We start from the raw sequence: 23,408 nt of genomic DNA, 5'->3' as shown, positions 1-23,408 counted from the left end.
AGGAGGGAAAGGAAAAAAAGGGGGGGTAGGCCTTGGCTGTGGAGGGCGGGGCCTAATCAAGGGCAAGTTTTGGGCAGTGGGGAGGGCCTATGCTCAGGACCCACAGGGCTGGAAAAGGCCCTGGGGGCTGTGGGGGGTGGGGCTTAGGCTCAAGGAACAGAAGGGGCCCAGGCGTGCCCCCCCATCCCCGTCTGAGGGCAGCGGACCTCACTGGGAGCTCAGCAGGCTTCCTGGGCTCGAGTGGGCAGGGCAAACACCCTCCTCTCCTCTCCTGCTCCTCCAGTCTGGGGTCTGGGAGCACCCCTCCCGCCTGCATCTCTTGATCTCCCTGGCTTCCTTCCTATGTCCCCAGGTACAATGCAGTCAGGCGGGGGTGGGGGTGGGGGATGGGAGAGCCTTGGAGGGCAGGGGACCCGCCTGGGAGCTCAGCAGGCTCCCCGTGCCCAAGTGGGCAAGGCGATCGCCCTCTGCTCCTCTCCGGCTCTTCCCAGAGTCCCTCCCACATGCCTCTCCTGATCTCCCTGGCCTCAGGGGTGCTGATCTTGTCTTCTCCACTCCTCCTCCCTCCTCGGTCCCCCTACGTCCTACTGGTTCACTTTGGGGTTCCTCCCGTCTCCTTGGGGGTCAGAGTCCCCACCAGCGGCCGGCAGATGCCCTATTTGTGGGGAGACGCTATCTCCGCATCTTCCCACACCACCATTTTGTCTCCTCCTCTCTGGCTTTTTTTTAACGTTTTACATTTTTTGGCTGTACTGCATGGCTTGCGGGATCTCAGTTCCCCGACTCAGGATTGAACTTGGGCCACAACAGTGAAAGCACTGAATCCTAACCACTAGACCACCAGGGAACTCTCCCTGACTACTGTTTTTTTGCAGTCTGGTTGAATGCCCCTTCAAAGTTCCCCAAATTCATTTTCTGCTTAAGTGAGTCAAAATTGGTTCTTGTTCCTTGGAACTAAAAGGCACTGCATGAAATGAGCCACTTTGCTGTGGGCATGGTCAGTACTTTCTTGGGCAGAAAAAGTTCTATTGAGGAAAGAGTCACACCTAGTATTTTGTCTTTGAACAGAAGATTAAAGATGATGTAAGGAAAAGCTCTGAGCCAATAGGGAACACAGAGCACCAAGGTAATGCTAGGTTTTGATGAGGAAGCCTCTATTGGTCTGTGTTTAAGTAATGGCATCAACAGAAGAAATCTGGTACTGTCCAAGATCTCTTCTTTCAGTTGCTACCATTGGGCGTGTCACCTATGTTGTTACCCTTTGGGCCAATCACCACACTCATGCATTTGATGAGATTTTATTTTCAGAAAGGCAGTATTCATTCTGGTTTGTCCAACAGATCACATAATCAAGGTGTTTTTTTTTGTTTTTTTTAAATGTTAATCAATAAATTCCACTCGCGTCGGCAAAAGTCAGACTATGCTGTTAAATATAGCCAAGACTGTAAGCATACAAATGTCACTGTCTACTGGATCTTAAATTATTCACCAGTACCCACAAGAAAGAGGCAAAACTTTGTCCTCCTGAAAAGGTGTATCACTTTTTAGGAAACCGGTAGCGCTTCTGAAAGCCTCAGCACTTGTGATTACGCTAACAGCCCTTACAGATGTATTTGACACTATCTGTGCTGACTCAGCTAGGAGCCAACAGGCTGGATGTCGGCAGGTAAAACACATCCCTGCAGACCTGTTACTATTCATGATGACATTTGGAAATCTCAAATCGCAACCCCAAAGGCTCCTCCTTTTCCATTCATGTATTATACACACACATACGAAGAGTTTTCCTACCAGTAACATTTAAAATAAGCACCCTTAATAACTGCAAGTCACAAGTAACATAGAATATTCAAATGTTTAGTTTTTAACTGTGTGTGACAAAGCTAAGACAGCCTACCATTCCAATAAAAAAGACGGGGAGTGGGAGGTATAGTTTTAACACACCATTAATTTATGTTACTGCGTTTTTCTACTGAAAGACAGCAAAGACAATACAAAATTTAGGGACAGAAGAAAACACAGATTTCAGCCTCTGGTACCTCTCTAAAGATAAACCTTGTGCTTCCGTGCCCTACCATCTGGAAAGCTTACCTCCTTCCCAGCCAGTCACCTTCTAGCTGAGAATACAACAGTCATTAAGAATCTCATTGTCCACAGCCCACACCTGGAACATGCACCATGCCTACCTGGCAATACAGGGACCATGAAAGGCGAGAATAATGCATGCCTTGTGAGAGACTGTTGAAAAGGAGCCCCCTGCCCCAGTCACCCAAAAAAGTACTGATCACATTAACTACATCCAAGGAACCAGAGGGAAATAGCTGAGGACTGCAGAGAATCTACTCAAGCTGTCACTGCAAAGAGCAGAGTAAGAAGCATACAACTTTACTCAAATCACATGCACTTCACTCAAACTTTTTCCCTCAAACAGGTCTTCTCTGCCAACAGAACTGGTCTTCAGAGTCCCTCTGAGTTCCTCTCTCTAATCTAACTTGCTCAAGCTAGTTTTAGTCTTTCCCAACAGGATCCAGCTGGAAAATATAAAGCCTTTGGAACGCAGCAGCACAGGAAATGAGGAGTATACAGAAACAGGAGATTTAGGAGAAGCCCTTCTGGTGTAGATTTAGAGACAAAAGCTCCAGACCGCCACCAGCAGCAGGATGACCAGCAGAGCTGTTTTCCCTGATATACTCGTCCCGTCACTTTTGTTACACAGGTTCTTCTGGCAGCAGTGGTACTTAAGCTCCTTCTCCTCTAAGGCTTTCGCAATGGCTTCGAAATTGCAATGGTCAAACATCCAACACTGGTAGTAAGTTTTCATTGGCACTGTGGGGGAAATACACACACGCAAAGATAAGCACTCAAGCAGGTAAAATGCTGCACCTGTCTTTGAACTCGCAGTTCTACTTCTTAGAACTTATCCTGGGGAAATAGAGACATTTGGGTAAAAATATGTATCCCAGTTAGCTTATAAAGGGGAAAAATTAAGTAAATAATGATCCAGCTCTGAATGGAACTTTTCCATAAAAGCAGAGTCTCATCAGAGCCAATACAGTTGTGTGTATATGGAAGGCAACAGGCAATCATACTAATGTTTGAGAGAGTTACAAAGATTTTTAAACACATGCCCTCTTTGATCCAGGAATCCCACTTCTAGAATTTACCCTATGAAGTTACTTGAAAAAAGGTTAAGATACATGCTCAAGAATGGTCACTGCACTACTATCTGTAGCAACAAGAAACGAAAAGACAGTCGGTTAATAAAAAAGCACTTGAATAAATTATGGTAGAGTTCCACACAACGAAGTTCCATGCAGATAAAGAATGCCACAGACCATGTGTATTGACATGGGAGGAGTTTGAGGGTTTTTTTAAAATGCAGAAAAATAGTTAAATTGGACTTCAACAAAATTAAACGTTTGTGCTTCAAAGAACACTATTTTAAAAAATTAAAAAGACAAAACCCACAAAAAGTGAGAAAATGTTTGCAAATCATATATCTGATAAGAGTATAGTATACAGAATCTATGAAACACTCTTACAACTCAATAATAAAAAGACACCCCAATTAAAAAATGGGCAAAGGGTATAGATACTTCTCCAAAGATATACAAAGGGCCAATAAGTGCATGAAAAGATGCCCAACGTCATTAGCCATTAAGAAAATACAAATCAAAACCACAGTGAGGATCAATTCACACCTATTAGGATGGCTATAGTCAAGAAATTGGAAAATAACAAGTGGTGTCAAGGAAGCAAAGAAATTGGAATCCTCAAATATTGCTCGTGGGAAGGTAAAGTGGTGCAGGTATCTTGGAAAAGTCTGGCATTTCCTCAAAAGGTTAAAAATAGTTACCATATGACCTAGTAATTCTACTCCTAGGTAAATATATTACCCAAGAGAATTGAAAACTATGTTCACACAAATGCTTATACACGAATGTTCATAGCAGCATTATTCAAAACACCTAAAAAGTGGAAACAACCCATATGTCCATTAAATGGTAAATGATAAGCAAAATGTGGTATATCCATTCAATGGAATATTATTTGGCCATAAAAAGGAATGAAGTACTGATATATCCAATAACATGGGTGAACATTAAAAACATTATGAGCAGGGACTTCCCTGGGGGTGCAGTGGTTAAGAATCTGCCTGCCAATGCAGGGGACACGGGTTTGATCCCTGGTCCAGGAAGATCCCACGCGCTGTGGAGCAACTAAGCCCGTGCACCACAACTACTGAGCCTGTGCTCTAGAGCCCGTGAGCCACAACTACTGAAGCCCGTGTGCCTAGGGCCTGTGCTCTGCAATAAGAGAAGCCACCGCAATGAGAAGCCCGTGCACTGCAACATAGAGTAGCCCCCTCTCGCTGCAACTAGAGAAAGCCCACGAACAGCAACGAAGACCCAATGCAGCCAAAAATAAATAAATGAATAAAAAAATTAAAAAAAATAATAGATTATATACTTTAAAAAAACAAACAAACAAAAAACCATTATGCTAGTGAAAGGAGCCAGTCACAAAGGACCACAACACTGTATGGTTTGATTTATATCTAAATGCCCAGAATAGGCAAATCCGTGGAGACAGAAAGTAGATAGTGCTCCCTGCCGGGGTATGGGCGAGGGAAGAATACGGAGTGACCGCTAACGGGTATGGGGTTTCCTTTTGGGGTGATAATAATGTTCTGAAAATGAGTGGTGATAGTCGTACAGAGTTGTGGATATACTAAAGGCCACTGAATTGCGCACTTTAAAATGTACTTTGGAACTGAGATATGTGAATTATATCTCAATAGAAAAAAGCCTAGATGCAGAACAACATGTAGAATGTGACCCACCTGTATAAAGTCTATGTGTGGGGGTGAGTATACTACTTTTCTCTGGAAAGATTCCCAAGTAATTTAACAGTGTTACCCTCACAGAAGGCTATCTTTCATTTATACATGTCTCTGTAGATTGAGATTTAAAATAAAAAATCACTGGATGAATTTATTTTAAACATAGCTTAAACTTCCTTTAAAAATCATTAGATTATTCCATAAAGCAGGAAAATTTTCCAAAAGAACGTGCCACTATGGTCCCAATTTTTACACACAAAGGAAGATGCAGGCCAAGATATACGATGCCAATTAGCTTATAGTGACTTAACATTGAGAAAAATTACGTTAAATATTTTAAAAAAGTGAGAGCTGAGAGAGAAGAGAAGTTAGTTGTACTAGATGCTGAGGACACACAGATATAGAAGGTTGGTCCCTGCCCTGGAATCATTTTCTTTTCTTCTGTGTTGGAAAGAAAAAAATACAGATGCTTATTTCCTTATTTAAGGCCAATAACTAGTTTATTCTATTTCATTCACAGCTCAGAACAAAACTTCTAAGTTTATAACTGCAGGTATAACTGTTCTGTCCTCCCCCTCAGAGGAGATGAGTGTTTGGCCTGGATTTTAATGAAGTCTGGTCAAGTGGCAGAGGCCAGATAAGAGTGTTCCAGTGACTCTACCTGCTTGGATCATAAATATTTAAGTGGATGCTTCTAATACTGTACTAAAGAATGCTGTTGAATAGGACAAGTTACTGTCTTATGTAGTAGTCATCAGGCTTTGGAACTGCGAAAGCATGAAAGTCACCAAAATGTTAATTAGGGAAACCTAACAGCTTGGGGAGAGCAGATAGTAATTTATTAATAATTGCTACCAATTAATCACTTACTATGTGTCCTGCAGTGAGCCAAGCACTTTCCTTGAATGATCTTATTTGCAGAACAACCTTCAATGGTGAGCTTCTCACCAAAGCCACTATCAGAATCACCCGAGTAAAAGTGGATCATATCACAGAGTCACCGGAATGTTAAAGGTTCTCTCTCTGCTAGGCACAGTCTCCCCGCTCTTCGAAGATTTGCCTTGAGTCTGCCTTTACCAAGCAGTAGCCCCCAGTTGCCTTAGGCATCCTTCAGTGTGTCCCTTATTTGAAAGGCCATTACAGAAATGATTGCTTGGCACTGTCATCAAAGGCTCTGCCAGGCTCTCAGTACACGGTTTATATTTCCAGGACCTAGTCAGGACGCCAGTAAATTAGTGGCTGAAGTAGCGCCCATCTGTCTCTCTTCTAGACTGAATCCGCACAGCACTAGCATGCACATTTCTCCACTAACTGCCCCACTGACCCCGGGAGGTAAGTATTCCTATTTCACAGCTGGGGAGACAATGTGGCTAGATTAATTAAATAAATTCTCCAGTGTATGCCTGGCCTTTGATTCCTGTTTATGACAGTGTGCCTCGCCTCTCCCAGGCTGACGTCAATCAGAGTCGGAGGGGCATTTAGATGTTCTGTTACTATCTGCCTTACTGTAAGGTTTGAATATCTATATTTCAAGAACTGCTGTTACCACATGTCTAGCTGAAGTTTTGGGACCTATGTTCATGAGAAGAAGAAAACTATTTAAGATTCACATTATCCTTAAAAAAATAGATTTTATACTTGAGAGGAGTTTTAGATTCACAGCGAAATTGAGCAGAAAGTACATAGTTCCCATAGAGCCCCCGACAGCCCCACCTCCACCCCAAACAACCTCCCTCACTATCAACATTTCCCGCCAGTACATTTGTTGCAACTGATGAACCTACATGGACTCATCATCATCACCCAAAGTCCATTATTTACATTTGGGTGCACTCTGGGTGTTGTACATTCTGTAGGGTTTGACAAATGTATGACATGTGTCCATCATTATAGTATCACACAGAGTCCTAGCTTCGTTGCCCGAAAAATCCTGTGCTCCCCTATTCATCCCTCCCTCCTCCCCCACTTAACCCCTGGCAGCCACTGACCTTTTTATTATCTCCTTGGTTTTGCCCTTTCCAAAACATCACATAGTTGGAATCATAACAATGTAGCTTTCCCAGAGTGGCTTCTTTCATTCAGTAATACATATTTAAGTTTCCTCATGTCTCTTCATGGTTTGATACTTCATTTCTTTTTAGTCCATTCTCTGGATGTACCACCGTTTATTTATCCATTCATCTACTGAAGGACATCTTGGTTGCTTCCAAGTTTGGGTAATTATGAATAAAGCTGCTATAAACATCCATGTGTAGGTTTTTGAGTGGACATAATTCTTTGACTCATTTAGGTAAATATCAAGGAATGCAACTGTTGAATCTTATGGTGAGAGTACATACTGTGTACCAATTTATATTCCTTCCAGCAATGAATGAGAGCTCCTGGGGCTCCACATCCTTGCCAGCATTTGGTGCTGTCAGTGTTTTAGACTTTGGCCATTCTAATAGACGTGCCTCCTTGTTTACATTAATCATTTTTACACAGCATAACTGTTCATTATAAGATGAGTAAGTTCTGGGGAATCTAACGTACAGCATTATGACTGTGGTTAACAAGACTGTATTGTCTATTTGCAATTTGCTAACAGGGTAGATCTTAAGTGTTCTTGTCACACACAGAAAGGTAACAATGATTGATTGCAGTAATCATTTCACAATGTATATGTATATCAAATTGCCATGTTGTACACCTTAAACATATACAGTTTTTATTTGTCAATTATACTTCAATAATGTTGGAAACAACTAAATTGAAGTTTAACCATTCAGGTAGGAAACAATGGGATTTGTTTCCTAGTCTAGTCTACTTCCCTCTTTCCTTCTCTCCACCTCTATCATCTGACACACCCACTTCATCAATAAAAAAGAGAGGCCGGAAGAACTTACTGGTGGCAAGACAGAGATCAGAGCTCAAAGCTTCTAACTGATAATCTAATACTTATTCTACACATAATATTGCCTTTATTCTCTCATTTGGAAATTATACTTTTTGTAGTGGGGGTCCAAGAGACACAGACAATCAGGGTTAAGAAGTAGGTCTCTGTGCTCATAGATAATTGGTGCTCAAATATTTGTGGAGTGAATGACTATTCTCTCTGGGGGCCTCACTATGCTTTCTACATTAACAATGAGTTAATACAGTCCTCCAGGTGAGGCAGAGGAACTGTCCCCTACAGAATCAAGGACCTTACATGTAGGCCTTGGAATCTGAGCTGTATTCCAGGAGTTTATATCAAAATTATGAGGTACTCCTGTTCTTTAAACAGGATAATTCTAATTCGTCCTTACTTATTGAGGGATTCTTCCTTTCTGGGGAAGTGAAACTCCTCCTCCTTTCAATCAGGTTTCCAAAATTCTATTTTAATAGGATTTATGGAGGAAGCGATTCCATAGTCTAACCAATTTGGAAAATGCAGATTTGACAAAATTTGTCAATGTTGACAGTTCCCTACCCCAAGCCCACGAGTGCCTTGTTCTCTGAGGCCACCAAGCCTCGGTAGCTACTGTTGCCTTTCTTGGGAACACCCTTCCTCTCTTAGTCCTCTTACTTCCTACCTGTCCTCTGAGCTCAGCTTGAGTCCCCTCAGGACTCTGTATGTATTAAATTCCCCACGGAATGAGACACGGGTATCAATAAAGACATCTGTAATAGCTACACAGGCCTCTTCCACAATTTCCATCGTCTCCCTTCTTCATCTCTGTGCCCCGACCTCCTAGCTCAGGCTCTGGCACAGGGCAGGCTCTCAAAAGTTTGCGAGGCAGCCAGTGTTGCTGTTAAGAGCACAAGTGTTGGAATTAGATGGGTTCCCACGTTCAGATCCTGAGCTCGTTCCTTGACCTTAGTCTGTCGCTTAACCTGAGTCTCAGTTTCCTCATTTACCGAACGGGAATAAAATATTACCCCGAGTGGTAGATGGGAAATATTAAATAAAAAAACAAATGGAAAGTGCTTAGTGCCGCACACAATTGGTGCTATTAAATGGTAGCTATTACTTGTTGAATACGAGTCTAACAAGAATGAGAGCGGCACAGATCTTCTCCCAGGCTCTCTTCATCCCATTACACTCAGGAAGAGGGGGAGGGGGAGGCTCTTACCGGCTTTAACGATGAGACAAGTATCTTGATTACGTGAACAATTGACGGTGGTAGTGCAGCCATTAGCTGGGTTAATACAGCTGTAGCACTCCAGGCTGTGACCTAGGATCAGGAAGAATGCCCGTCAGAACCTGGTAGACCAGCAATGACTCACCCTCCTGGCAGCAGAAGCAAGCCCACCAGCTCCATTAGTGTGGGTCAGAGGTCAGCAACTCAGAGTGGGCTTCCTTCCCACATATATCTGCAGCAGATGTATTTTTCCAAGCTCAAACTACAGTTCCAGCAGCAGTTTTCTGGACCCTGAGGCAAGTGCAAAGGGAATTTCCAGATTTCAAAATCCATTTAACTGTGCAATTGAGAAGCTTTTTCCTACTTTCAACCGGAAGTGATTAATCTGCAATGCAATGACATATTAAAAGGAATCCATTAAGAGGATAAACTAACAGAATTCTATAAACACCTTCCAAGCAATGAATATGCTCTATCACATAACATTCTCACGGACTGATCATCAGTATTTGGCAGTACCTATCTGTGTGAAAAGACATGCTCCAAGACGAAATGCATGAAATCTCATTACAGATCAGTATTAACAGATGAACGTTTGCAACCAATTTGATGATGGGGAACACTAACTTTTGAATCCCAAGTAAGCAAAATGTTATTCTCCCAGAAAGAATTCCATTCTTCTCATTAGCAGATCTGTATTATAAATAATTGTACTCAATTATTAAATTTTTGAATTCTGCCAATTAAAACTTGGAGAAATTTGTTTTCTCTCTTATTTATATAAAAGCCTACATAATATCCTTGATTTTTGTCTCTTGGCCTGCAAAGCCTGAAATATTTACTATCTGGACCTCTGCAGAACAAGTCTGATGGCCTCTGGGATAAGGCGTCCTCACTGCAGCTGTTCTCTGCTGAGGGACTGACCCATCGCCAGAAGCAAACACAGTCAAGGGGCAAGCAGCAGCCATACACTTTAAACCCATGTGGGTGGGAAGACATGCACAGTGACACTGAACACGAGGGTCGACTTGTATCAGAAGCAAATGCCTCTGGTTCCCCAATTTGAAAAATGACTACCGCTCCCACTCATGTTCTTAGGATTCATCTTTGGTGGCTAGACTTCAAGTTTCACTGGATTATTTTCCCTTCTCTGTTTTTATAACAAGGGTGATGGAAAAAGATGAGTCATATTCCACATCTGTGATGGGAAGAGTTGGAGCAAGTTTTCCTGATTCATGTGGACATTCTCTTTGCTACAATAAGAGATCACCTTCTTCTGGCCACATGGCTTCTGCCACGTAATCAGTATTTGGAAGTACCTATCGGTGTGAAAAGACATTTTCAAAGATGAAATATGTAAAACCTCATAGAAGAATGGCATGGTTAAACCAAGACGAAATGTGGGTTTTAGAACCCAAGAGCTGACTTTTAGTTCTAAGGCCAAAGTTCATCACCAGGAAGAGGAATTCTCCAAAGGCCAGAAGAAAGTGGCTCCTCACTTCCTGAGCACAGATAGGAGTGAAGCTCTCTATAACATCTTTTTAAAAAAATTTATTTATTTTTTGCTGCATTGGGTCTTCATTGCTGCAGGCAGGCTTTCTCTAGTTGCAGCGAGCGGGGGCTACTCTGTTGTGGTGCGCGGGCTTCTCATTGCAGTGGCTTCTCTTGTTGTGGAGCACGGGCTCTAGGCACGCGGGCTTCAGTAGTTATGGCACACGGGCTCAGTAGTTGTGGTGCACGGGCTTGGTTGCCCTGCGGCATGTGGGAATCTTCCCGGACCAGGGCTCGAACCTGTGTCCCCTGCATTGGCAGGTGGATTCTTAACCACTGCGCCACCAGGGAAGTCCCTATAACATCTTAAATGGCCAGGTCAAACCTTCAGACAGAGGAAAGAGAGCTCACCTTTGGAACTTCTGTGAGGCAGAAATATTCACAGCTAACACAGTGTTCAAATACCTAAACTTTCAATCTTCAGAGAATTGCTATGAGAGGCAGGCTCAAGGATCTCCATCCCCATTTTTCAAGAGAAAATTAAGACCAAGATGTTAACTAACTTGTCAAAAGTCACATGGCTACTAAGAGGAGAGCTGGGACTCACACCCAGGCGATCAGTTCTGAAGCCCACGCTTGGTTTATTTACCGTGATGTTCTTCTAATTGTCCTGAGTGGGAAAGAGAAGAAACCAGGACCAATTATGGGGGAGACCGGGTCAGGGGCAAAGCAATAAGTCAGTGGCTGTTTGATATTCTAGCTACTTAGCCAGGGTGGAGGGGATCTTCTTCACACTCCAACTCCCTCAGGAAAAACCTAAGTGCCCCCGAGACCCGTCACAGAACAGCTAACAGCGCCAAACCCAAGCCTGATCCATAAACAAACGTAGACTGCTGGAAAGCAGGTATAACCAGGCTATTCTTCCTACAGAAAATTCACTGGGTAGAAGAATTAAGACAATAACGTATATTGTAACATAGCGAACCACATTACAAACCTCCGTGACTACAATCAACAGACGTGGGGAGGGAGGGGGGTCGTGACTTCTGTCTTTTCTCAGAAAGGGAGAACTTGTGCAATCATGTCCTTGGGCTACTTTGTTCTTTGCTTCCGTTTCCTCAACTGTAAGATGGGCGTAATAGTACGGAGCCCTCACAGGATGGCTGGAAGGATTAAATGAGCCAGGGTCGGGTACAGGCCCTAGTACCTAGTAAGCATTCATCATATGGGAGCTACTAAAGCTACAAGCTCTAAGACATGCTCCAAAATGCAGGTGCCTCTGTAGTGCCCACCGCATGGCTACTTCCTTTTCTGCCTCCTGTCCCCACCCCTCAAAAATAACAGTTAGTAGGGCTTCCCTGGTGGCGCAGTGGTTGAGAGTCTGCCTGCCGATGCAGGGGACACGGGTTCATGCCCTGGTCCGGGAAGATCCCACATGCCGCGGAGCGGCTGGGCCCGTGAGCCATGGCCGCTGAGCCTGCGCGTCCGGAGCCTGTGCTCTGTGGCGGGAGAGGCCACAACGGTGAGAGGCCCGCGTACCGCAAAAAAAAAAATAATAATAACAGGTAGTAGTACCAACGTGACATAGGCAGAAAGTGACCTTTGATGTTTACAGTGAAGCAAAGCAAATAACACAGGTGTTCCTACTGTTACAGAGGTAACGAGGATCTCCAGCAGGCAGGGAGGGGTGGCCCCGAGAAGGAGCTGGGGCAGACACTCTGGTGCCAGGCTTATTTGGGTTCAAATTCTGGCTGCACCACTTTGGTGTGATATTTTACAAGTTATTTAATCTCTTTGGGCCTCAGTCTTGTCACCTGTAAAATGGCAAGAAAAACAGTCCCTGCTCCACAGGGTGGACATGAGGATTAAATAAGTAAATACATGTAAAATGCTGAGAATAGTGATTGGCACATGAATGCTACAAGCAGCAGCAGCATCACACAGGAGAAGCCCAGGGCGGGCGGCTGGGCTCAGCACTCTAAAGATGGCATCCATCGGTAGCCCCAGCGGCGGGTGGTGAATGGGGTGAAACTTAAGCAGCTCAGTGTAATCGCTCCCCACTCAAGCAGCTCTGTCACCCAGGATGAACTGTAACTCAGGAAGGCGCTCCACTCAGGGTAGGGCCGTAACACAGGAAGGAGCAGTCACACCACCCTGGACCTGTAGCACTGATGGCGAAAGAATGGAAGCTCGGCCCGAGGTCTGTGGCATCAGCTTGGTCTTCCTGAGGCCTAAGAAAAAGTTTAGGGCCGAGGCGGCCTACCTGATCCAGGTTCCTGTCCCCGTGGACCACTCACCTACATGGCAGACGACAGCCAGGCTGAACAGGAGCCCGAGCAAGACGAACACTCCTTTGCTTCCCATTGTGACCGGCTGCAGGTTCTGGAAGAAAGGAGCACAAAGCATGGTCATGAACCAACAGGTGATTGCCGGGTATCTCAGAAACCAAGAGGTGGAAGGCCTGGGGGCTTCAGGAAACATGGGAAGGAGTGAGCAGACCAAGAAAGCAGGGAATGTCCGGGCTGGGTGCGATGAACCTAGGGTGCTCTCAGGTGGGGCCGTGCTTGCTCCCTCCCTGGCTGAGACCTCGGCTTACTGAAGAAATGCTGCCGGGCCTGGTGGGAGGGGCAGCTGCAGGGAGTCAGAGCACACCGGGCCCACCCCAGCTCTCACCTACAGTAGCCGTGCACCCTTGAATAAATTCAGTTCCTCTGAGTCTCAGTGTTCATGACTGAGCAGTGGGACAGCACTATCTTCCCCCTCAGGGTCGCTGACTCAAATGAGAATATTAACAGAGTACATAATGCAGCACCTGCGATTTCAGCTCTGCAGGCCCCACCCCCAGCTGCTGGCTGAATTGAGCCTGAGCCCAGTGAGGGCCACTTCTCCAGGCCACGCCACTAAGTGCATCAGATGGAAGGGGTAACTCTGGAGGGCACCAGTGCATCAGATGGAAGGGGTAACTCTGGAGGGCACCAGTGTGCCTTCAGAACAGGAAGCAAAGGCTTAGCGTGCACAGAAGCTCTGGCTCCCCACCTCCTCCTTAATCACTCTGGAAAAGCAAGGAGGGGTTCCAGGTACCTCTGGTGACAATTCCCCATTACATTAATGCCTAGATGTGTGGCAGTGAGCATCAGGGGAGAAGACGGGAGGGCTGAAACACCTTGAACCCTCCTTTTACCTGAGCAGGAGGCCAAGACACAGGGAGGGTTTTTTTTTTTAGACTTTATTATTATTATTATTATTATTTTTTTTTGCGGTATGCGGGCCTCTCCCTGTTGTGGCCTCTCCCGTTGCGGAGCACAGGCTCCGGATGCGCAGGCTCAGCGGCCATGGCTCACGGGCCCAGCCGGTCCACGGCATGTGGGATCCTCCCGGACCGGGGCACGAACCCGTGTCCCCTGCATCGGCAGGCAGACTCTCAACCACTGCACCACCAGGGAAGCCCTATTATTTGTTTTTTAAAGTTTTTTTTTTTATGTGGACCATTTTTTAAGTCTTTATTGAATTTGTTACAATATTGCTTCTGTTTTGGTTTCTTTTTGGTCCTGAGGCATGCGGGATCTTAGCTCCAGGACCACGGATCGAACCGACACCCCCTGCGCTGGAAGGTGAGGTCTTAACCACTGGACCACCAGGGAAGTCCCCACAGGGAGGTTTTTAACTTGCCTAAGTCCAAATCATGAGCAGTAGATCTAAGGAGTCCCCCGACCCTACCCCGACTCCCCTGAGGCCATCCTCCAACAGGGAGGCAGCAGCTGCCCCAAACCAGGGCGGCTCCACATTCTATTCTCCTGGGCCGCACAGGCCAGGATCTCTGCCTGGTAGACAGACGGGGCTCTTGGTGGGTGGGCCCTGCCCTCCTCTGGGTTGGAAATGGCATCTCTCACACCTCTGAAGGTCATGTGATGCTGAGGAGTTGGCTGAGGAAGGCCGGGGAGAATTGGGAAGCGAACAGGGCAGGGCCTGGCATTGCCCAAAGAAGACGCCATTGAGTAAAGCCACACCCGGGAGAGAGACAGGTTGCTTGCTGACGTGTGGGAAAGTGGGGAGAAAATCTAACTGGGCCTGGCCTTTCTTTACAGGTTGAATACCCCCCACTTCCCTCTGGTACCTGCAACACCTACCACAGCCTACTAATGCCCCCCGCCACCGGGCTGACCCTCCCGGGGCGTAGCTGCCCACAGCACCCCTGTGCGGTGAGGACCTGAGGCTGCCCGAGGCCAGCGGTCAGAAGCTCAGACTGGGCTGGCGAAGACCTGGACACGAGGTCTGGCTCTGCCATGGCTACCGAGCCTCGTTCTCTTCACCTATGACAAGGGGCAGGTACATGGGCGCTTTCCCACACCAGGAGACTGAGGTGAGATAAGTTAACTATGTGCTTGACAGTCACAGAAAAGTGGTGGCTGTCACCGCTTCCTACCTCACCCTGGACTCCCTTCCTGACCACACCCAGATTTCCTGCCCAAAGTCAGGCACGTCCATACCTCCGGGTCAGACTATTGGCCTCTCCAGGCTCTCTTGTTCCCTGAGCCTGAGAGATGGAGGCAGCGAGGTCTCTGCATCCTAATAGCTCAGGGAGAGGCCCCTGCCCCTCCTGCCAGCGCCTGACGCCCCTGCAATGCCGTCTGTCGGGAGCCAGACGGGTCAAGGGAGAGAATCACAGCGTTCCCGCGCCACCGACCCCCCAGCCAGTGGCCCAGGCCCAGCACACCCCAGCTCCCTGCCTGGTTCCTCATGCTCGGGGGCATCTGGGTAGAAAGGATGATTCACACACTCAGCTTAGGCAGGCCTGGGGCTGGGAAGAAGTGCTGCAAGAGAACAGGAGAGGAAGGCACCCATCTGAGGTCCCCGAACGGGGACGCGGAGAGCATCAGACTCTCCCTAAAAGTTAAGAACATCTGCTTCCTCAGGTAGCCCTATTGGAGGAGGAGAGAGGGACCTCCTGATGGGAGCGGGTAGGTGCTGGAAGGGCGCCGGGCTGGCAGGAGCTACAAGCTCCAGGAGACTTCCCTCGGAATGGTCCTTGGCATGAATAACACCATTACAACAAAGAGGGTGCAGTGCAGTGAACTCGCCCTTGATGACACGCATCAGAAAGAAGGGTCTACTAAGAAAGGCTCATCTCTTAACAAAAGCTGCGGAAACGGCACAGTGAACTGGTCTAGGGACAGGCTTTCTCGTCGACCGGTGAACAAAGTCTTGAATATTTCTGGCTCTGCCACTTATTGCCGTGTGTTACTCAACCTCTGGGCCTCCCTTCTTCACCAAGTAAACACAGGGATAATCACAGGTACTGCACAGCATGGTGCCTGGCCAGAGAAGGCCCTCAAAAAGCAGTAGCCACCATGAGTATCACTGGGAAGTCACGAGGTTCCCAGGAAAATAAATTGGGCAGGCAGGGGGTGTTGGCGGGTGGAGGGTGTGGCAGAGAGAGGAAGTGATCAGTGTACGGATGTTGAGCTGTTCGGATCGGAAGACCAGGTCTTCATTAACCACTACTAAAATATGAATTTCCAAGAGCGATATGTTGTTATGAAATGGCAGGGGTGGGGGACAGAAAATAGCTGATTGTTTTAAAGCTATTTTATAAATGCCCCCAAAATGCTGCTGATAGTAGTAAACACGAAGCAGGATTATTTATAATCTCTTATTTCTCTTCCTGACCTTTTACTTTTTGCCATACCTCCCCAAATATTCTATAATGAGCCAAGCATTATTTTTATAATTAGAAATAGGAAACTCCGCATATTACAAAACTTTCCCTTTTAGTAGTCATAGATCACCTGTCTTCTGGCAAGTCTGTTACAGAATTAAAAAGAGAACCGCACCTCATGGCTTGAAACTCTTCCCCCTAGTCTAAAACATCCTCCATTTTAAATTTAAAAATGATGCCCATAAGTTAAGTGTAGATCAGATGGTAGATGAACCGAGAGCTGCCATTACTTTTTCAATCCACCCAACCAAGCACTTAGATGCAAGATGCATCCAGAAGACCTCATCACTCTTTTCTAAACATACTGAGACTCATTTAAATGGATTTAATTATTGGAAACAGCCCAAAGTCATTCTGCCTCCCATCCAAGTACTAACCAGGCCCGACCCTACTTAGCTTCTGAGATCAGATGAGATGGGGCGCGTTTAGGGTGGTATGGCCGTAGACCCAAAGTCATTCTGGAAAAGGTCCACAGAATAAGATAGGTGAGCCTATTGGAAAACACCATTTGGGAGTCATAGGACACGTCTGGAGCCAGCCTTAGGAAGTCTGGACAGACTTTCCTGGGTGGCTCTGAAGTTGACTCTAAAGGGAATTCCTTCAGGGGCACGCCAAATAGGCTTTTCACCAGAGGAATAAGTAACAGCCAAGGATATATAAGCATTGTTTAAAATAGTAAAAATTTGGTAACATACATTTCCAACAAGAAGATGAGTAAATTATGGTACACTTCCATGGTGGGGAACTACACAGCCATGAAGAGTAACAGACATGGAAGGCTATTCACAATGTATTAAGAAAAAAAGCCAGTTTAAAAATAGCTATAATTTTATTACTTTGTCTTAAAAAAAATACACACACACACACACACACACACACACACATATATACACACTCGTATAAAAAAATGCTTGGAACACCTTCCCACTTTTCCGAAAATTTTGGATCATGGGATTAACAGCATGGTAGAATTATGAGCATCTTATTTATGCTTAAGTATATTTTCTTAACAATGAACCTTTTTATAGAAAGAGCTCTCAACATGAGTGAAGAATATTTTAATGTACTTAGGTGTCATTTCACTTGCAGCTTAAGTTTTAATTTTTCTACTACTCCACCTGATTAAGTATTAAAAATATATACCACCTTTCAAAATTTGCTACATTAAGGTAAAAAATATTTCATGGGTATATATTCTCCTATGTCTAAAAATAGTTATTTTAGTCACACCCTATATTTGTAAAAAAAAAAAAATGAGGCTTGTGTGATTTTCTAGTTGTCCTGAAAGACCTATATTCTAATCCCACTCTGCTGTCAATTTATATAACCTTAATGCAGCCAACTACTTTACTTCAGTTCCTAATTTGTGAAGTGGTAATAATGATTTTATAGAATGATAAAATATAAAAATAAGACTTGAGGGTTTTAAAGCTCACTATGGGCTAAAATGTTACGTGGCACTTTAAGGAACAGACAAATGCACACACAATCCTGGGGTTACTCTGTCCTGGGCTTAGACCTGAGCTGGAAATAATATTTTTATTATTAGGTGCCAGATTTCTGAATTTCTTCCAGTTTATCAGGACAGCAAAGTACACAGCTGTAAAAGCCAGGAGAAACGGTTGGGATAAACCAGGGCTGTCCTATTTGGAAAAGTATAGTCAGAGACAGTAACCATCTTCAAATAGGGTAATGGCCACCAAGGAAGAGAGGGAGAGGTTATTCTGTGTAATTTACAAAGACAGCATTAGGATCAATTAGGGAGGCATTCTGAGCTTCCTAAGAGCAACTGCTTGCTATCACTCCACCCCTCCCTCCCTCCCTGCCATGTGCCAGGCACTGTGCAAAGTGTCAGCACATATGGAAATCAATTCCCTGGTGAAATGTGAAAAACTCCCCATCACTTGGAAATGTTCACACAGAGAGCAGAGATCACAGATCAGAGATGATGCAGAAAGATGCCAGCAGAAAGCAGCAAGGGGTTAAAACAAAAGATCTCTGAAGTACTAGAGATTCTCATCCTACAATAAGAACCAACCTGATCATTATTTATTCATTTCCATCCACCTGAGATGTAAGGGGAAGCTACAAGTTGCAAGGTGATTTACAAATACAGGCACCCCTAATCAAGTTCCTGAAAATGTTTTGGGTAGCCAGTTTATGGACAGTGTAAGCCTATATTCCATTATTTTAAATAGGAAAACAAAGACGTGTTGCTGTCCATCCAAAGATCCCAGCCAGTCCCCCCAAATATCTATCTATCTATCTACCTATCTATGTATCTATCTATCCATCTAAACAATCGAAATAAATGTGAACATAAGATATTTAACACACCAATGACCCAACAAACTGAAGGAATCCATCAGTGCATATATTTACTCTACGAAGTAAGTTCAGTCTCGGCACCTACCCCCCAGTCATCTCCACAACGGTCATTTATGAGCCCACTGTGAGCTGAGCAGGTGCCATGCTAGGCACTGGGCTACAGTGACTGCTGAACCAGGTTCTCAAGAACCTTACAATCTAGTGGAGGTGGACACCAACTAACACTAAAGACCAGGAAGAAAATAACATAGGCTAACAGTATTGGTTCTCTAGCTTTAGTGGGCATCAGAATCACCTGGAGGGCTGTTAAACACAGATTGCTGGGCCCTGACCCTCTAAGTTCTGATTCTGCAGGTCTTGGGTGGGGCCCAGTTAGAAATTAGCATTTCTAACTGGGGACCACACTGAGCTGAAGATTCAAAGAGTGAGATGGACTTTGCCCACCCATGGGGATTCTGAAGACAGAGCAAGGGGGTCACAGCTGAGGCATACAGGTGGCCTCTAGGAGTGAAGAATGGTCCTTAACTGACACTCGGCCAGGAAATGGCACCTCAGTCCTCCAACCCCAAAGACTGTACTGTGCCAATAGCTTGAATGGTCAAGGGGACAGATTCTCGCAGAGCCGCCAAAAAGGAACACAGCCCTGCTGACACGTTCATGTGAGCCCAGTGAGGCCTGGGTCAGATTTCTGACAGATGGAACTGTAAGATTAATAAATTTGTGTTGTGTTAAGCCACTAGGTTTGTGGTGATTTGTTTCAACAGTAATAGAAAATGAATACACCAACCTCAGAACTGATATGTGGCAGAGCAGCATTTAAACCCAGGTCTGAGCTCTTAACCACAGTTAAACTCTCTGGTGGGGAAACTTCTTGTGAATTCAGCTTCTGAAATAAATTGGTTAACACAGGCCACCAGAGAAGCGATTTTACATTGGCAACGTTGCCACAAGATTCACAGATGCCCAGGAGTATAGTTTCTGTTCCTGGGAGCCTGGAGCCTCAGAGGCTGATAAACTTTAAGGCTAGAAGTATTCTCAAAAATTAAACCCAACGTTCCTATTTTATAGGACATTAATGGAGGCGCCAGGGGATGAAATGACCCGTTCCCAAGGCAACAGGTTAGTTGCAAAGACACACTGGGTGGATCTCGCTTCTATTTACCAGGGGCCAGTAACTCACAAGTAGCTTAACATTACCTGGAGGCCAGTAGTGTTAGTGGCTTGGGGCTTTGCCTCCTTATCACCTTGTACACACACAGCCTGGCAAGCTGAGAAGATCACTGATCTTACACAAAGATCACTCAGCTCAGAGAAGTCATTACTTCAGCAAGTAGAGACAAACAGAAAGCCACCATCATAATGAACAGTCCCTCCCAGTTACTCTGAGGTGCCAGAGACAACCATCTCAGAACTCTCTAAACTACACAAATCGGAAGCTTCCTCAACAAGGAAGGGCCTTCCTTGCAATTTGTTCCAGGAACTCAAGTCTCTAGTTCTCCAAAGAGGGCCCTTTCCAGACAGCTTCGTCACGGCCCTTTGAGATTGTACATGGAGAGCCAACCGTGTAGTGAAGATATTTCACAAGATATAGGGTGTAGTAATAACATGTCCTCCGCTTCGGAAATTCTCAAGCATCTCTGGGCTTGGTTTTGTTTATGGCGTCTTTGCTCGTGAGGTTCTTCTGGAGCTGGCCCAGAATTTTTAACGCATTTCTTTTCACGAGCTTGTACCTGCAGCTGTCAAAGCTGAATTCCATTAGACACCCGCTCTCCACACTCTAACATCCATTTTTATTTGTACTTTTACCTTACAAGCTACTCAGCATAATGAGGTGTTTTCCTTATAGTTTTCTGTTTGAAAATACAGAAGCCATAGTTTCACACATTTGGTCCGCAGTCAGGCACCTCCCTCAATTAACATTCTGAGCTGTATGTGCCTTCCTTAGAGAACTGGGAGTAAGCTGCCCCCAGCGGGGAACATGGGTACCGAAACATTAACAGCCACATTTGTTCTCCGCTTACCAGGTGCGCACAGAGTCCTTTCCACGAATTATCTCATAATTGGTGAGATATTCGTGTCCTTATAACACCCTAAGAAGTAAGGCCTGTTATTTTAGCAATAAGAAAATGAGGTTAAATAGCATGCTCAGCATTACGCAGCCAGTAAGAGCAGAGCCAAGGCTCAAACTGGTGCCAAGCCCAGGCCCTTGACCACACATGAACTTCATCACTTCTCTGCAAGCAAACCATGTCAAATTGTACTTATTTTAGGAGCATTCCAGAGCCATCATCACCGACAGATGAAGCTAGACAACGGAGAGCAAGGTGGTAGGAAAGAGCTGTTTCCCTGATCTGTGATTCTCAGAATTGCACACAAAGTAATCTTCGGATTATCTCGCCTGTATTTGAGGTCTCTCCCTCCTTTTCAAGAAATGTCTATCATCACAAGCAACCCTGATATGGTGTGGGCTATGTCTCTAGGTTTGTAAAACGTATGGGCTGATTTGTTTAGAATGAAATAGAATTATTGCAGTTGAGAGTGGTGGGCAGGTCTCAGCTGGAGCCCCCTGATATCCTTAAAAAACTGGCCAAGAACAGGATTTTTAAAAGAATCAGCTGGCCAAGAATCAGGAGGCACTTTCAAAGCGGACATGAGGCATTATAGGAAAGAAGGAAAGCACTGGTCAAAAGGAAAACCGGAGGAAGCCTGGGCCAGAGCCTTCACTAGGTGGCAACCAGGCCAAATCGCTATTTCACAAAGACTCCGAGGGCACGGACGAGATCCGAGTTTCAGAAGTCACACAACTACCGCCAGGGTGAGTCACAAATCCCAGCTCTTCGTGTGAGTTCCGGGATAAGGGGTGAAGCCACCTACGTCAGAGGAGAAATGGAACGTTACCTGGCACATTTCCAGGATCCATGGAGAAAACCACTACTTAACGTTTCCTTAAGTCTGCCGTTAGACTCTATGAAGGGTGCGGCCCAAGCTGGCCCAAGCAAACTAAAATTGGACTCAAAATGTCTAAGTCACGACCCCACCCTGCTGTTTAAAACTCAAAATTTAAACCTCCAGAGGAAGAGAAGAATGTCCATAACTTCCAGGGATGGCATTAACCTCCTTTCAAGGTGCGATGCGATTTCTTTTCCCTAAACTGCAAGAGCTTCCCTTCAGATTCAAATTTCGAAACAAATACTCCCAGGAGAATGGAGGGCAGGGCCCGCGGAATTGGGGGTGTTTTGGAAAGCGCGCCCGCTCCCCCCTTCTCGTTGGTCGTATACAAAGGAATCACCAGTTCTGCGGGCCGCGGGCGGGGGGAAGGGCGCCGGATCTCGCCGTCCCTGGGCGCGGAGGCCGGCGCAGGGTGGGCACGGCCCTCTCGGACCCTCCAAACCCCCCAGTCCCGCGATGGCAGGGGCCCGGGCCCAGCTGCCCGTTGGCGCATGCGCCGGCCCAAATCCCCGAGTGCCGGACTCGGAGCGCGGCTCCGCTCCCCTCCTGGCCCCCAGACCTCACCTTCCAGCCCCCGTCGTCCGCTTCTGCGCGGGTACGCCTGCTAGGGTCGTCCAGTCCCGTTTTATCGCCTCGGCTGGGGCGGGCTCCGCCTCCTCCCGCCGGTCCCACCCCGCCCAGACTCCGGCCTCGCCCTGCGCGCCGCAGTTTGCCAGCGAAGGTCACCCGAGCCGGCGCAATTGCGGGCTCCAGGACCCGGTGCAGAAAAAGCCCTGTGGCCAGGACTGGATTAAGACCTTTATGATAAAACACTGAAACGGAAAGTTTATGATGTTCTTCCTCCGATTTGTTATCGAAAACAAAAACAATATGAAACTCCAACACTTATGAATTTTCCTCCTTTGTTGAAAAAAAAATGAAAATGTTTTTCAAAATGTTTGTGTGCCCTTGCCAAGCTCCCAATTGGCCTGGCTGTCGGGTTAGCCAGCCTGGCTGCAGCCTGAGGCTCCTTTCTGCTCCCGGGCTCTGGTAGCCTCCAAGTACCCTTCAGCCATAGTCACCTCTGTGACTTGTTTGGAACCGAGATGAAATTCTGCTGTGGGTTTTTTTTTGGGGGGGGAGGGGAGGCGTGCCCTGCAGCTTGTGGGATCTTAGTTCCCTGACCAGGAATGAAACCCACGCCCCCTGCAGTGGAAGCCGGGAGTCTTAACAGCTGGACCGCCATGGAAGTCTCTAGAACGTTATTTTTAGGTGAAGATGTAATCTGAAGTTTCTGGTTATCGCTTTGTCACTACCCACTGCAGAACCGGCTTAAAGAGGGCCATACAAGGGGGAGTGGGAAAAGCAGGCCAAAAGTACAGGTCTTTCTCCAAGAGATTGACCTCTATTGGGGACTGTGAGACTCCTTGAGGATCAGGGTAAGAAGGTATTGCATCTCAGGACTGCTCATGTTGAATCGGGAGCGGAGGAACCCATGACAAAGTTCAAGCAGGGGAAATCGTATGACAACTGATCATGACACGTGCCTTCTACCATGATCCTCTGATGGCTTTGGGATGTCAGGGAATGAATTTCATTTGGTGGTGCCTTAATCTTGGTTTTTCTCTATACAAACAGTATTCTCAAATCAGAAAGATTTGCTTTGATATTTAAAGTGTGTCTGCTTAAATCAGCTAATACATGTGTTTCCTATGATAGCTTTACAAAGCTCTTCCACATGCATTTTCTATGCATCCTATAAGCTCTTCCCTCCTTTAAACTCTCTTGGGTTCTGAGATGCCACTCTCTCCTGGTTTTGCGTCCAGTTCCTTGACCTTTCGGTCTTGAGATTCTTTTGTGTGTGTGAGTTTTTTTTTTCGGTCCGCGGGCCTCTCACTGTTGTGGCCTCTGCCGTTGCGGAGCACAGGCTCCGGACGCGCAGGCTCAGCGGCCATGGCTCACGGGCCCAGCCGCTCCGCGGCATGTGGGATCCTCCCGG

At 46.0% G+C, this 23,408-nt stretch overlaps 1 protein-coding gene across 2 annotated transcripts; it reads right to left on the bottom strand.

Annotated features, from left to right (window-relative positions):
* Positions 1-1,282: 1,282 nt before the first annotated feature.
* CD59 (CD59 molecule (CD59 blood group)) lies at positions 1,283-22,156 on the bottom strand. 2 transcript variants are annotated; one of them, XM_060159443.1, is made up of 5 exons: positions 21,995-22,156; positions 19,269-19,367; positions 12,735-12,819; positions 8,938-9,039; positions 1,283-2,826 (listed from the first exon to the last, which is right to left on the bottom strand). In XM_060159443.1, the coding sequence occupies exons 3-5, from the start codon at positions 12,799-12,801 to the stop codon at positions 2,624-2,626; spliced, it is 372 nt and encodes a 123-aa protein (XP_060015426.1). In that variant the 5' UTR covers positions 12,802-12,819; positions 19,269-19,367; positions 21,995-22,156; the 3' UTR covers positions 1,283-2,623. The 2 variants fall into 2 exon arrangements, with proteins under 2 accessions (XP_060015426.1, XP_060015425.1); XM_060159442.1 differs by lacking the exon at positions 19,269-19,367 and having other exon boundaries at positions 21,995-22,114.
* Between the last annotated feature and the right edge of the window lie 1,252 nt (positions 22,157-23,408).

Source organism: Lagenorhynchus albirostris, chromosome 9 (genome assembly GCF_949774975.1).
Source record: "Lagenorhynchus albirostris chromosome 9, mLagAlb1.1, whole genome shotgun sequence".
NCBI lineage: Eukaryota > Metazoa > Chordata > Mammalia > Artiodactyla > Delphinidae > Lagenorhynchus > Lagenorhynchus albirostris.
The sequence above is the reverse complement of the archived record's forward strand: the minus strand, read 5'-3'. Positions and strand labels throughout refer to the sequence as shown.

Bases quoted from the DNA above. Each gene is read 5' to 3' on its own strand.
- CD59 (XM_060159443.1), bottom strand. From the start codon at position 12,801: ATGGGAAGCAAAGGAGTGTTCGTCTTGCTCGGGCTCCTGTTCAGCCTG. The intron at 9,040-12,734 runs GTGAGTGGTCCA...TCCTGATCCTAG, and splicing joins GGCTGTCGTCTGCCATGTAG to GTCACAGCCTGGAGTGCTAC. The intron at 2,827-8,937 runs GTAAGAGCCTCC...TTTCCCCCACAG, and splicing joins TTGTCTCATCGTTAAAGCCG to TGCCAATGAAAACTTACTAC.